The 15,206-nt window shown below is 37.6% G+C and overlaps 1 protein-coding gene across 2 annotated transcripts in view; it reads left to right on the top strand.

Moving 5' to 3' along the window:
• ANTXR2 (ANTXR cell adhesion molecule 2) overlaps positions 1-15,206 on the top strand; it is a 141,419-nt gene that overhangs the window by 43,311 nt on the left and 82,902 nt on the right. For both annotated transcript variants that reach the window (XM_045790302.2, XM_087864049.1), the window contains exon 11: positions 8,630-8,708. In XM_045790302.2, the coding sequence (XP_045646258.1) occupies positions 8,630-8,708 (79 nt within the window). The remainder of the gene's footprint in view (positions 1-8,629; positions 8,709-15,206) is intronic.

Genomic DNA, 15,206 nt, shown 5'->3' on the forward strand with positions numbered 1-15,206 from the left:
CTGAGTGGGAAGCCCCACGTGGGCTTGATCCAAGGACCCTGGGATCATGACCTGAGACCAGAGGTGAGGGCAGACGCTTAACTCACTGAGCCACCCAGGCGCCTCTGAGATGGATGGATTCTTAGTATTTAAACAGGAAGAATGTAAAGGTGGTAGTAATGAGGTGGTTCTTTTGTATTTCTTCATTGGACACAATTTAGTTTTAAAATGTCATATGATTAAACAAATGATCTCACCCAGAAAAATCTGTAGATTGTTTGGGAGTTTATTTCTGCCAGTGGCTCCGTTGTACCAAAATGTCTTAAGTTTGAATAGGAAGGACTCTGATGTTCCTTGACTCCTTCCCCCGGCAGGGCGTTTGCCTCATGGGGTAATGTGCAGGTGTCCCCAGTCCTTGCGGCGTGGGCTCATCCTCTGACCCTTGTTTAGTGAGACGTCAACAATAGCACAGCTGCTCTGCAATCGTTGAGATCTCAAACCTGTAATTTGGCAAGAAGAACAGAGCAAATTGGGTAAATATGCATAAACACATTGTGAAGAAAGAAAAACAGAACAGAATGAACCAGAGCCTTATCCTACAGCTTGTTTGATAGAGATGATTTAAGGAGGCATATGGTATAGTTAAATGTGCTTTCAAAAACATTGGCCAGAATCTTCTGGCAAATATGAAATAAATATCTAAATCAGATGAAACTGATAGTATTAGTTCTCTTAAAAGGCAGTGTGGGAAGACACTCGACAGAGTGTTTTGAGTAAGAAGTGGTGGGACATTAGTGTATGTGGAAAATTTTAAGCGTGTGATATTGAAGGATCATTCACATGAATGGTGTGGCAGACTTGGGGTTAGAGCCTGACTTGCTAATACAATCTTGTTATTTTCTTCAACGTGGTTATTTTTTTAAATATAATTATTTTGCCTGGAATACAATTGATTCATTCCTCTTCTCTTTCTCGGTTGGACAAATTCTGCCTTTAGCTCAGCTTCTCACATGAACACTTCTTTTCAAAAATATACCTATATTTGTATGGGCATGGAATCCCTAATAACATGATTTTAGTCACAGGTGATATAACAGCGCCTTATTCTCTCTTTTGTTCCTAATGAGGAATGAGACTTGATTTATTTATTTTTGTCATGGATACTAAGACATTAGTTATATCTTTACTTTGAATGTAAACATCAGAATCTTAGTGCGATTTAATCTAATCTAAACCTTAGTAAGGCTGAGGATGGTCTCTGTTTCTTTATTTCTCTACCTCCCCACCCCAGTGTTAGAACCATTTATCTTTTCTTTCACATGGTGTCTTCCTTCCTTCCTTCCTTCCTTCCTTCCTTCCTTCCTTCCTTCCTTCCTTCCTTCCTTCCTTCCTGACATTTTACTTATTTATTTGAGAGCACAAGCAGGGGAAAGGGCTGAGGCGGAAGGAGAAGCAGGTTCCCCACCAAGCAGGGAGCCTGAAGTGGGGCTCTATCCCAGGACCCTGAGATCATGGCCTGAGCCAAAGGCTCAACTGACTGAGCCACCCAGGCGCCCGTATTGCTTTCTGATTATACCCATAAATGTGATCAGTTCTCCTAATCTGTTTTGCATCTCCATCCTAAGTATTATATTTAGTTCTGGAAATTGTCTTTTAAGAGGAACAACAATTAATTTGAGCACATCAAGGGGTGGCCAACAAGATGTTGCCAAGAATAGAAATGTTAAATAGGGTGAAATTTAAACTCCTGAAAAACACATCGTTCAGGTGTGACACATCAGCTGTCTTCCAACGTCAGCTCTGTCATGTGAAAGACAGATTTGACTTACCCTTTATTGCTCCGAGGAAAGCAGAAGGAAAGAGTGGAAGCTGAAGGGAAGCGCAGTTCAGCTCGATGTAAGGAAGATCTCTCTAACAGCCAGAATTATTTAGAGAGTGTTTTGGTAACCAGGGGTGTTCACAGAGGGACAGATATGCGATGACATAGAGCGTACCCTTAAATCTGCATTTAAATCCTCTTGAATACTGCTTCTAAGTGTTATCAAATTTTTTTTATTGCTAAGGTATTTGACATTTTTGGATGAAAGGCGCTAAAAGTTGAGTGATTATTTCCAAGTATATTTTCATTATTTTATTAAAATATGCAAAACAGTTAAGAAGGGGTTATATACTGAAAAATTTACAGTACAGCTTGAGGTGTGATGTGCGGCACATTTCTGAATATGGCTTTTTTTTCCTTCTGAAATCTAGCAGTCTTCATATGTATTAGTTTACACATATATTGAAATATTTCAAATATTATTATTATTATTTTATTTTTTTAAATTTATTTGACAGAGAAAGGGGGTGGTGGAGAGCAAGCAGGGGGAGCACCAGAGGGAGAGGGAAAAGCAGGCTCTCTGCTGTACAGGGAGCCCGATGTGGGAATTGATCCCAGAACCCTGGGATCATGACCTGAGCCGAAGGCAGACGCTTAACCAACTGAGCCACCCAGGTGCCCCCCCAAATTATTTTGTTCAAGAATCCTTTAACCACTTTAAAGAAAATATCCTTAGACAAAACACTAATTTACATATATACTCATCACTAGAAATGGAGTCTTTATTCACAAATATGAAGACTTAAAAGTAACTTTTAAAAAGCTCTGCAGCATATTTAATAGTAGCCCTTGATTTCAAAATACCTTAAGTCACCGCAGTTCTAATAACTTTTTGAGTAGTTGGCGGCTGAATTTTCAGTATGTGCAAATCGGAGGTAAATTATTTATTACTTCTAGCAAACGTCTTTCACAATTTTATTTAATTTTTTCATGTTTGTTAATGGATCATAAAATGACAGCCTTTTATTGGATATGCATAAAGTCAATAGTAAATGAATACTTTGCAAATAGGCGACTGTGGATTGAAATGTCCACCGTATTTCGTGGTGTATGAAATTTCTTAATTCAGAGTAGCTCTGACATACGGCACTGAGCTATTCTGTTTTGGAACTCTCCTACATCTTTAAACATTAAATAAACTCACTGTGACCTTTAGGACTTTACCAAATTTTATATATTTAATTACATATCACAATACTATTTAGTAATTTTTGGTGTGGAATTAATTTAGTTTTATCACTGTTGAATACCAATTGATATTAAAATGCATTTCAAACAATCTTTTTGTTATGGCGAGTTGTTTAGGTTTCTTCTATCCTTCTAATTTTTTTTTTTTTCTTACATGAGCTCTAGGCCCAACATGGGGCTTGAACTCAGGAACCTGAGATCAAGAGTCTCATGCTCTAGGAACCGAGCCAGCCAGGCACCCCTATCCTTCTACTTTGAAAAAATATTCTAAGGATGGAACAAAGATTGAATTAAGTATTTGTAAGCAATTCTAAACAATGTAGAACCAATTTACAGAAAAAGATGTTGGAAGTTGTCAGTTCTCAGTCTTCTCTTCCCTGAAAACCCCTGCATTATGCCCTATGGGCCAGTTCCGTCTCAGAAGTTTTCCCTTTGTCTTTCATGATTTTATATTCTCACCTCCCTGGCTGTTTCTTCTCCGATGTCACTGCAGGCTCCTCTTCTTACAGTCCCTTAACTCAATTATCACGATGGTGGAATTCCTGACCATAAATACATCTTCTCCAAGGCTTCCTTTTCTTGATGATGAGCTCCAAAATCTCCAGACAAGATCTTTTCCTTAGCTCGAAACCCACTATCCAAAAGTCCACTATCCAAATGTCTGCTGGATTTTTCACGGGCACATTCAACTTGAAGTTCCCAAGTTAAACTTATGTACTTCTGCTCAAACTCGCTCCTTCTCCTGTGTTTCCTGTGCAACCCACCTCACAGCAAGACAGAAACTTGGGTCATCTTTAATGATTTCCTTCCTCCTTATCTTCTACATCCAGTAAATGCCCAATCATTTTTATTCTAACTCCTTTTTAACTCCCAGTTTTCATTTTCATACCACCTTATTGCCACTATTTCAGTTCAATTCGACTTTGGTTCTTATTTGAAATACACTGAGACATTCGTAATTGGTCTTTCTACTGTAGAATTTACTCTTCCAATCCATGCTCTACCCTGTAAAAAGAATGATATTTGTAAAACACAGTTCTGACAGTATTTCTACATTGTTTAAAAACTCTTAAGACTAATTCCAAATGTCTAAAAGCTGGTATCCTGGGTTTTTCATCATCCTTCCCTCCTCAAGCCATATATTCTCAGTCTCACACTCTTTGTTGCTGCCATGTTGAATGGTTTTAGTTCCTTGACTGTTCTGTGCCTTTCTTACCTTCCAGCCTGTCAAATAGTACCCTTTCCTCCTGAATTCCTTTTCTAATCTCTTTTCCTCATTATCTCCTGATCATTCTTTAGGTTTCATCTTTGAGTGACTTCCTATAGGAAACCTTTGTTGACGTCCCCATGGCAAAGCGGAACCCGTAGTGTCTCTCACAGCTGGGTCCACAGCACCCCTGTGTTTACACCTGTTTCAGTTAATATCACACTCTATTGTAATTGTTTATGTGGCTCCCTTTCACTTACGTTTTAATACTGTGTTTTATTTGTTATTGCAACCTTGCTTCCAAGCACATCCTAGCTTGGGCTATTGTAAGCAATTTACAAATATTTGGTTAATTAACTAATAATTGAGTGATCGAATGAACTTCCTGGCAAACATTTATAAACCAATTTAGAGTGCCGTTTTAGGTTTGAGGTTTAAGCACACAGCCCAACATACCTATGAAGTTGGGTTTAATCAGATTATGTTTTGTAACAGGAAGGAAATACCACTGAAAAATTTCTTTACACCAGTTGCATGAGGTTTATATACTAGGCAGTCATTGAACAGGTTAGCTCTCTATACGTTCATATAGCAGTGAGTAGAAGTTCTTTAAGCCAAAAAGTGTTAGGTAATTATTTTATTGCTGCTATATATTTTTCTGTATTGTCTGTGTTATTTTTTAGCTTGGATCTAAAAGATTTTATATAAAAAGTACCTTGTTATTCTAAATAATCTGCTGGAAAAATAGTCAGGTGTTAGAACAATGTGAGAATACCTGCTGTGTTCCAGCCACTGTGTTGGATATTTTAGGTTTATTATGTTATCAAGCTCTCCTCCCCCAAACAACTCTGAAATAGGTAAAATTTATCCCGATTGTACAGATTGAGGGGTGCAAGATTGAGAATGCAGTCCCTAGGCGCCTAATTCCTCAACTCCTGGGCTAGATCTTCCCCATTTATAATTTTATTAGATTCGTGGGATAAATAAAAATTAACTCTCCCCCTCACTTCTCACTTCTGTGTGGAATTAAGTAAAACCAACATGACTTTCATACATTTTTAATCCATAATAAAGTCTCTATTTCTGAGAGTGTGGGTTCTACCGTTAGTAATACACTAACTAGAAGTAGGGGTTATAGGGGAGTGAATGATCCATAGGTACTAACAGAACTGACATGAAGTGTGACAGAAAACATTACATATATTAGAGTTTTGGGGTAACGAAAGGTCAGGGTATCAGGTTTGGGTTAGAGGGCAGGGTGGCTTTATCAGTCTGCGTGCCAGCAAAGGAGTAGCGTAACTTTGGGCAAAGGTATCATTCATGGCAGGCCAGTATCGTACCAATAATTTCAAAAATGTTTTTCTAAAGAAACAACAAAATTTAAAAGCAGAAGTAACTTTAATGGTGTATTTTTTATGTTATCTTAGTACTTAGTAATTACCATTCTAGTTAACCATGAGCAATGTATGAGTATAGTAAAAACCTGGTGGAGTGATAGTCCTCTCTTGCCGATGAGAGACATTTAAATGCAAGACCCTAATGTATTTATCAAGGATTAAGGACGTATGGGTTAGAAGTAAAAGCACTTTGACTACAGAGTCAGAGAAGTTCAGTGTTTGGGCAGGTTACCTTTGTAAGCATGGGTTTCCTCACTTGGAAAGTAGAGAAGATGCTGCCACCCAGCTCAGTGTGTCCCTGTGAGGGTTAAATGAGAAGAGGAGCACGGTGTGTCTGGCTTGTCGTAGGGACTCGATAAATGCCGTCATTGTCAGTGCTGTTGTTGATGGCCATGCTCTGCTCTCAAGAAGGTGCAGATCCTATTGTTTCAGTTGAGTCACATGTCAGAAGAATCATCAGGTGGCTTTCCATATCGGTGGAGAATTAACTCAGTTTTATGTGACACGAGCCACATTATACCGGACTGAGATTTGGGGTAGTTCACGGTTGTTTTGGTTGCCTACAAAATCTCATCAGCATGTTTTTCTGCTACAGGAAAGAGTGAATTTGTTGTAAGATATAGCTTCTGTTCTTATTTCATTTGAATAAGCATTAGGGTCTCTTTTTTTTTTTCTTTTTCTCAGTCTGGAAGCATTAAAATTTTTAATGTTTCCTTCATTAATTAGAGAATGGCTTTATTTTTGGTGAATTCTAAGCACCAAATTATAAACAACTTCAGTCTATATCTACTGAACCCATAAAAATTGAATCAGTAATTTACTTGCAACAATCATATATTATTGTGAATTAGATCATCTTCCCCCAAACTAAAACCATGCCTACCATGTGATATGCTTCTGGTCTGGTACATGTTTTAAAATAGAGGAGTTGGAAGCTAGGGGAGATTATTTTTGGATTCAATTATGCTTCGTCTTCAAAAAAAAAAAATAAAACAAAACAAGGCACTTAGTTCTGCAGAATAAGCAATTGGGTTGAAGTTTTCTTTCTTAAATAAGCCACTTGGCATTCTGTGGTGAGCTAGTTCAAAAGTTCAAGCAAGTTGATGTAAATAAACATCTTAAGTTCTCATTCATTTCTGGAAATAGCTAAACTTTTTTTTTTTGAACAAAATATTTTGGAGGGAATGATTTACAAGAAATATTTTTAATGGGTGTATTTCTGAATTTTGATGAAGAGTTCAGCTCCAAGTTTGCTAGGAGTATCTTTCCTGGTGGCTTTGTTCCTATATGAATCCAAACTAACTATCACATTGAGAAAAGAAACACGTTAAGGACTTTGATTTCAACAAGCCTGTACGGTCTGATGGGAAGACTTCACAATTAGTTAGAACCCTACCTAGCTTTACAACTTTAGGCAAGTGTACCCACAATTAGCATTTCTGGGCCTTATGTACCCCATCTGCACAACCGTGAAACTACTACTTACTTTAAGGGTTGTCGTGAGGATTAAAGGAGATAATGTCCATAAAATGCTGAGGGTAGTGTCTGGCACATAGCGGGGACTAAATAATATTTCTCCTCTCCCCTCTCTGGCATCATAATTGAAAATTTTACTGGTGGTTTGAGATTGCTTCTCTTTAATCATAACTCTCTGTAACTAGTAGAATTCGGCTTTCCATTCAAGGGATAAAGAAGAAATCTTCTAAATATAACAAAATTTTTCTAATTCAGAGTAATTAGTAATTTACTAATTCATTAATACAGTAATAGCTCCAGTTTTTAGCCATTAATTCTTGGAATTTAGAATGTTTTATGAGAATGGGAGTACGGCACTGTATAGAAGCTAGATTACCAAAATGTTACCTACCACTTTCTGCTTTAATAAGTGGATAGCTTTGAAATGTTGGCACACTGATTATTAGAGGATAGCATACTGTGTAGACTCTTTTGGAAAAGAGCTATTTCCTTAATATTTAAAAATATCCTTATCTTTTTTTTTGCCCTTTTGATATCTTGTTAGAGCTATTTTTTTTCCTTGTTAGAGCTATTTAATAAAAAAAATTACCATGGCTGCCTGGCGGCTCAGTCGGTTAAGCATCCAGACTCTTGGTTTCTGCTCAGGTCATGATCTCAGGGTCGTGAGATCGAGCCCTGCATTGGGCTCTGTGCTGGGCATGGAGCCTGCTTAAGATTCTCTGCCTCCCTCTCCTTCTGCCCCTCTCCAATGCTTTGTGTGCACTTGCGCGTGGGAGCTCTCTTTCTCTTTCTCAAAAAAATAAAAAAAATAAAAAATAAAAAAAGTTACCAACTCCTGGCTGACTGATTCCAGATAATTAATTACTAGAATCTGAACTAATGAAATTTTAATTATTATTAATTTCTTAGAATTTGAAAACATGTTTTCAAAATAAGAGCTGTATTCTAACTCTGATGTATTTTAGGCATGAAAAAAATTATCCTTTCTTCTATCTTTGTCAAGATATTTTAAAATCCTGGGACCATCTACAATAATTACCTACAAGTAAATTGCATTCTCTTTTTTCTTCAGTTTATTTCTCTTGCATTATCGCTTTCTTTATAATTTACCCTTGAGTGGTTTATTATTTCCAATTTTTTATTCTTACTGACCTTATGAGGATAGTAATGTCTGAAGATAGGAAAAATAAGCTAAATAGGATCTAAGGGTTTTTTTTCCCTTCTTTTTAGGTTTTTGTGAAAACAGTCTCAGCATTTCTCTTAAGGAATTTTTTAATGGTCCTATTTATATTAATACTTATTCAGGAACAATTAGATCATTTAAGGAATTTGCCTCTGGCTACTAAGTAAGGACTGGACCTAAGGAAGAAAGAAAAAAACTGGGATAACTGACCAAAAGTAAACTTTCTTGCTGCTTTTGAATGATATAAGGAAATAAAAATCTTCCACATCCTCTGGTTTTTTATTTGTTTTTAATTATTTTTTTTTTTCATTTTCTTTCAGAACTCTTGATGTTTCAGTGAGCTTTAATGGAGGAAAATCTGTCATCTCGAGCTCATTAATAGTCACAGCCACAGAATGTGTAAGTAAAAAGTTTGCATAAAGCTCCTTTTTAAAAATGATTCCATCCAGAAATAATTATGGACTGTCAGTGTCGTTGCATGCTATAATAAGAAAGATGCAAACAGTGATACTGGAGACCACCACAAGGAAAACTCTGTATAGAATTTATTTTAGATTGTTTCTGTTTTCCCTTTAGCTTCATTAAAAACAGATTTTAAGATAGCATGAATTTTATTTTGATATTTATAAAATTCAAAAGTCATATTTAAAATCAAAATGAGGTCTCCTAGGAGAATGATTTTCAAATGAAGCAGTTTCCTTGAAACATTAAATATCACAATGGAATAATGTTTTTTTCTGTTATGAAGGTTGAATTATTGTGTCTAAGACATTGATTATGTTTTTGAAATTACTAGTATATCTTAACGATGACCTCACATTTCGTCTATTTTAAATGTTGGTGCTTTCTGAGTAAGTAATTTGATTTTGATAGCTTGAAATATCCTAGTTTGGAAGTTTGTTTTAGTTGAGATGATTGATTTGTATTACCTAAGACGTAATCATAGAGAATGTAAACATTTTTAACACTGTGTTTTCCTTGTAGTTAATTTTTGGGGTTCATGGAAAGTTTTGGTATTCAATTGTTGAATGTGAAAATAGAACTAAAAAGGACTGACTACATGGCTATTATTTTTATGAGTATATTATCTTTGTAAAACAGATGTTACTCAAAACAAAAAAAAAACCCCAAGTTCTTGCCCTTCAAATGACTAAAATTACAAACCTAAATATTTTCTAACATCTCATGGTTTCATGGCTTTATATTTTGATAAATTGGAGAGACATCCTTCCTTCAAAACGAAATAACTCAATATTACCTGTATAGAGACAGTTGTCTTTCTCATTGTAAGAAAACATTGCAAGGAAGACAGACTTCCATAGGGATGCTTGGGCCACTACTGAATTCTCTGGATAACTCTTTATTAACACCTGTCTCTGTTTTGAAAATACGTAGGGTTTTCTTTCTCTTTTTATTTGCAATTCATGTTGTAAGTTGTAGGTTTTCTGATTTCTCAATATGGTTGGGGTTACAAATATTTTGTGGTTATATAGTTTCTCAGTGTTTAGCTCACTGAAATAGCATTTTTTCTCCATCCTTCCTCTTATTCTGCACCTCTAGCCATCTTTTTTAACCTCTCTTCCATGCAAGCAGGAAAACAAGTTTCTGTATCCCATAACCACTCACAATTTTGGTGTGCAAGGATACTAAGGTTAAATGACTCATTTGGAATTTACAAATCATATACTTTTATGGAAGTCTTCCGAGGCCTTTCCGGTTCTCAGGAGAGCACACTATGACTCAAGGTAGTTTAAGAGTAAGGTGATTTTTTAAAAAGGGGCATGGGTTGTGTCAGAGATGGATAGAGTGTAGGGGCAAGTTGTAATATTAAGTAAGGGAGTAAAGTAATTTTCATTGAAAAGGTGAGATTTGAATAAAGACTTGAGGAAGATGAGGGAGTGAACCCTGAAGATGACCCAAGGGAAGAGTGTTTTATGTAGCAGGAGCAGCTAGAACAAAGCCTAAGGAGGCGCTATATCTGACAAGTTTAAAGAAAGGCAAGGGAGGCCACTGGGCTGGAGTGGAGGTAGCTGGGAGAGCAAGGGCCTCAAGATGAGTGGGGGGAGGGGCACAGATTATGTAGGGTTTTGCAAGTCATTTTAAGGACTTGAGTTTTTCTTTTGAGTGAAATGGGGAACCATTGGAAGGTGACATGACATGGCTTAATACTTTGAAAAGATCATCCTGGCTACTGTGTAAAAATAGACTTCGCCGGAGGGGGCAAATGTGGAAATCTGGAGACCAAATACTTGGCTATTTCAGTAATCTAGGAGAGGGGAGGATGTCTCCACTGAAGAGACAGCAGTGGAGATGGTAAGGAATGATTGGATTCAAATACATTTGAGTAAAGGTGGAGCACATGGGATGCTAGACGGATTAGATGTGGGTGTGGGAGAAGGACATTAAAGATAATTCTAACCTTTTCACCTGAGCAAGTAGAAGGATGAGTTGTCATCGGGTAGAGCAGTGTTTAGAAGAAGATGAGGACTTCTGTTTTGGAAATGTTGAGTGAAAGATGTCTATATAGCCACCACAGTGGAAATACCATACAAGCAGTTGAATATACAAGTCTGGAATTCTAGAGAGAGGTCTGGATTGGAGATACACATTTGTGAGTTGTGTAGAGTGAAGTGGTTAACAAAACTCCACATGATTTTTACTGAAAAAAAAAAAAAAAAGAAAAAAGAAAGTGGCTTTCACAAGCTTAAAGCAGAAGGGAAAGAATACCAGAGAATGTTTTTGTTTGTTTGTTTGTTTGTTTTTTTAATTGGAGAATAGTTGACATAGTTGTATTAGTTTCTGGTATACAACATAGTGATTCGATATTTATGTATAGTTCGAAATGGTAACCACAAAAGTAGTTACCATCTGTTGCTATACAGTGTTGTTACAATATTGTTGACTACGTTCCCTGTGCTGTACATTAATTCCCTGTGTTTCATTTATTTTATAACTGGAAGATTGTACTTCTTAATCCCCTTCACCAGTTTCATCCATGCCCCCTCATACCTCCCCTCTGGCAACCACCAGTTTTTTTTTGAGAAAAGTTTTGTATTCTTGGAGGAGTCAGGATAAACTGGGTCCTGAAAGGAAAGCAGGATCTAAGCAGAAGAGGGGAGGGGAAAGCAGATCACAGATAAATAGAAAAATGAAAGTGAGAGTAGATATATTTGGTTAGAGTGAAAATGGTGGCAGGAAAGCTTGAAATTAGAAAATTTAGACCAGATTATCAATAGCCTAAAGAAAGAAAACAACTAGGTGGAGTATAGACTTCATCCTGTAGGTCTGTGGTTCCTAAGCTCCAGTGCACAGAGAAGTCAGGGCTAAAATGAAAAAAGGAAGGAAAATGGATTATATTTTTCATAATGCTGGATTTATTCAACTTGCAAGAGTTCTTTTATTCTGAAATTTTTCTTTATGCCATTTTAATTTTAAAATATCCTTTGGGGCATCAAAGCGGCACAGTTGGTTGGGCGACCCAGTCTTAGTTTTGGCTCAGGTGGTGGTCTCCAGGTCTTGGGGTTGAGCCCCACATTGGGCTCCACACTCAGCGTGGAGTTGGCTTAAGACTCTCTCTCCCTCCTCTCCTCCTCCTACCAGCACTTGCACTCTCTCTCTCTCTTTCAACTAGATGGATAAATCTTTAAAAAAATAAAATATCCTTTGATTGAGGAAAGGATAACTGTAATAATTTGTTGGGTCTGTCCTTCCTTTCTTGTTTTTGTCTCTCCTTCCCTCCTTAATCCCTCCCATCTCACCTTCTCTCCTTTCTTCTTTGAAGTGAGAGAAATATGTAGTGATAAAGAAAAACTGTGCCAGACGAAGTTAAACAGCTAAGGAAGACCTTATTCAAAGCTCTTACAGGGGCACCTGACTTGAGCATGCCACTCTTGATCTCAGGGTTGTAGGTTGGAGCCCCATGTTGGATGTAGAGATTACTTAAAAAATAAAATCTTTAAAAAAACCTATTATGATAGGGGAGAGAGATTGAACTCAAGACAGCTGGGACAAGGGGGTGGAGGGAGTTGCAGGCCACCTGTATATGCTACCTGGCTTTACCCAAAAGAAAAGTAAACTTTCTCCTATTTTCCTGACAGGAGGTGGTGTTAAAACTTGGAGCCAGGCACCCATGACATTAGGCCCCTGCCCTTCCGCAGAGACTGGGGGGTTGGGGCACCATCTTGTTTAATGATTACATTTCAAAGGGCTAGTGCTCAGGTTGAGAAATACGCTCCCCCTGGGATCTGTAAAATGGGAAAGAGACTTTAAAGGAGATTTATATACATTTCAAAGAGGCAGAGAAAGATTTTGCAATTAGGAGTTTCTAAAGCAGATTCTCTTAAAAAAAGGGAGATGAAGGACCGATTGCCAGGAAGAAAGCTGTCTAAAGTTTAATCAGGCTGAGGGGAAATTGTAAGTCCATCTTGGTCAACAGAATAAGTGAAGTGAGTAAGAGAAGGGATAGCTCGAGAAATGGGAAAACCAGGACACTTACCATATAAAGGAGCCAAAGGAAAATGGAATTCCAATATGAAAAAGAAGGCAGCATCAAGTGCTTCAGAGAGGTGAAGGAGCCAGGGTCAGAGGGGTCACAGTGACTTCGATGCTTCAGTCCAGATTGATGATTGTTAGTCTTCTGTGTAAATTTTATTATTCCACTAATTATTGTAGGATCACAAATACTATAATTCGCTTTATCATATTGCTAATAATCATAGTACAATTCGTTTTTCCCATTAGAATTAGCCATTATTTTGTATTCAAACTCAAATGCCTCTAGCGTGTGGTAGTAACATCGTCACTTTACAGGTATGGAAAGTGAGACTGTTGCCGTGAAGTGCGTCTGCCGACGTGTGCCTTAAATCTGTATTCAAAATAGAATAGGATAGTGGGTAATATTATGATAAATACCCGGGCATTGCAACAAGTGATACTCAGCCTGTCAGGCATACTCAGATATGATGAGATGCAGTTTGTAGTATTACTCATTATGGGATGGTGCCTTTGGCTTTCTCAGGCATTTGAAAGCCAAACAAAATAAAACACCATTACTTTGGCAATTGATTAATCCTTGTGGAAATCCCACAAATAAAGAGCCCCTCTCTGTGCTAAAGGGCTTCCAGGCTCAGTTCTGCTAAGACCCTTACGTCACTGAGCTGTAATTTCCTGTTTACTTCTGGGCTTTTCGTAGCTGTTTTGAGATGTTGACAGCAAGGCCTGGGCCTTGCTCACTGCCTTCCTCCCAGTGTCTGGTCCTTACACAGGGCCTGTGCTCTAAAATTACTTGTTAAATGAGTGAATGAAAGTAGCTGTATACCTAGCTTAAAAGTGGGGAAATGAAGGATTAGATTGAAGAGATTTAAGATGAGAGCCTGAGAAGGGTTTGTGTTTAGACGGTTATTTCTCTTCATCTATCTCAGAAGATCTCCTCATTGTGTCTCTGCTTAAAAAAAAAAAAATGAAAGGTATCTTTTTTTCCCCCCTTGGAACTACTGTTCTTCTGACTCTTTGGACATAACAGTATCCAGAATATGTTTTCTGAGCATGTATTAAGTACCAGAACTGTGCTAAGCACTGTAGATGTGCTAAGCACTTTATGTCTCCATTTAACATACACAACTCAAGAGGAGGCTATTCTTATTACCTTAATTTTACAGATGAGGAACAGAGAGCCACCTCCCATCTCTGTGCACATTTATGCAAACACGTTAGAAGGTGCTTCTCCTGTTGGGTCGACCCAGCTCTCAGCAGGGTGCCTGACTCGGTGAGAAAGAACGTTGGCTGACTGCAGCCCTCACTGCCCCCGAGAGGGGGGCTTGGAGTCTAAAGGCTCTGGCGGTTCAATTACCTGCTCAGTTTCACAGTCAAGTAAATGCTAGAATTGAGAACCGAATCCACGTCTGTCTTCCCCCGTCCTGAACATTTGCACAATCTGCCATTTGTAACCAGGTCCTAATTTGATTTATATAAAACACAGGTTGGCAATTTTTTCCTGTAAAAGGTTGGATAATAAATAGTTCAGGGTTTGAGGGCTACACAGTTTCTGTCACAGCTACTCAACTTGGCCATTGTAGCACAAAGGCGTCTATAAACATTATGTAAACAAATGGGTGTGGCTGCATTCAAAAAGCTGTGTCCCCTGAAATTTGAATTTTATGTAACGTATTCTTCTTTTGATTTTTTCAGCTATGTAGTAATGTTAAAAAAAAAAAAAAAGTCTTAGCTTGCCAGGAGTCTTATGAAACAGATGAGTTGATTTGGCCTTTGGGACGTAGTTTGCTAATTCCCGATAGCGAATCTTCCAAGAGAATCCAGAACATGAAATCATCACTCATTTTGTGAATTTTTTCTTCCCCTAACACTAAGTCCATAGAAAAAAAAATTGTGGAGACCCATTTCCCTTTTCCTGCATCTCTCTTTTTCGATGGTGGTTGCTGTGATTAATTATTTTCTAGGTAGATTATGATAGTTTTTTGAAATTATTTGAATGATTCTTCTTTCCCATAGTTATGTGTTTTGAAATTTTTGAGTGATTCCTCTTTCTCAGAGTTATTTTACAAGTAGAGTAGTGACCGATTTGTTTTTATCCTTCTACGATTCTCTTAGCTAGAATTTCAGTTACATTGGGCAGAGTGAAGTTTTTGATTAGAAAACTTGCTTTTAATGAAGAAAAGGAAATTAGATGCAGACCAAGTTCAAAAACTTACTGTGTCCAGGAAGACTACAGACTATAGTCTCTGTACCCTAACCTCAAGCTCAAGGTTCTGGTATGTCTTCAGTTAACCCTTAAAAGAGTTTTGACTTCATAACTTGAACCATCATCTGGGTAGTAAGTCTCAAACTGGACTCCTCAGCTAACTTGCACAACATACTCTTTGACAGACATCTGAGAATGCC

Source organism: Ursus americanus, chromosome 8 (genome assembly GCF_024610735.1).
Source record: "Ursus americanus isolate L20-20 chromosome 8, mUrsAme1.1.p, whole genome shotgun sequence".
In the NCBI taxonomy this organism is placed as follows: domain Eukaryota; kingdom Metazoa; phylum Chordata; class Mammalia; order Carnivora; family Ursidae; genus Ursus; species Ursus americanus.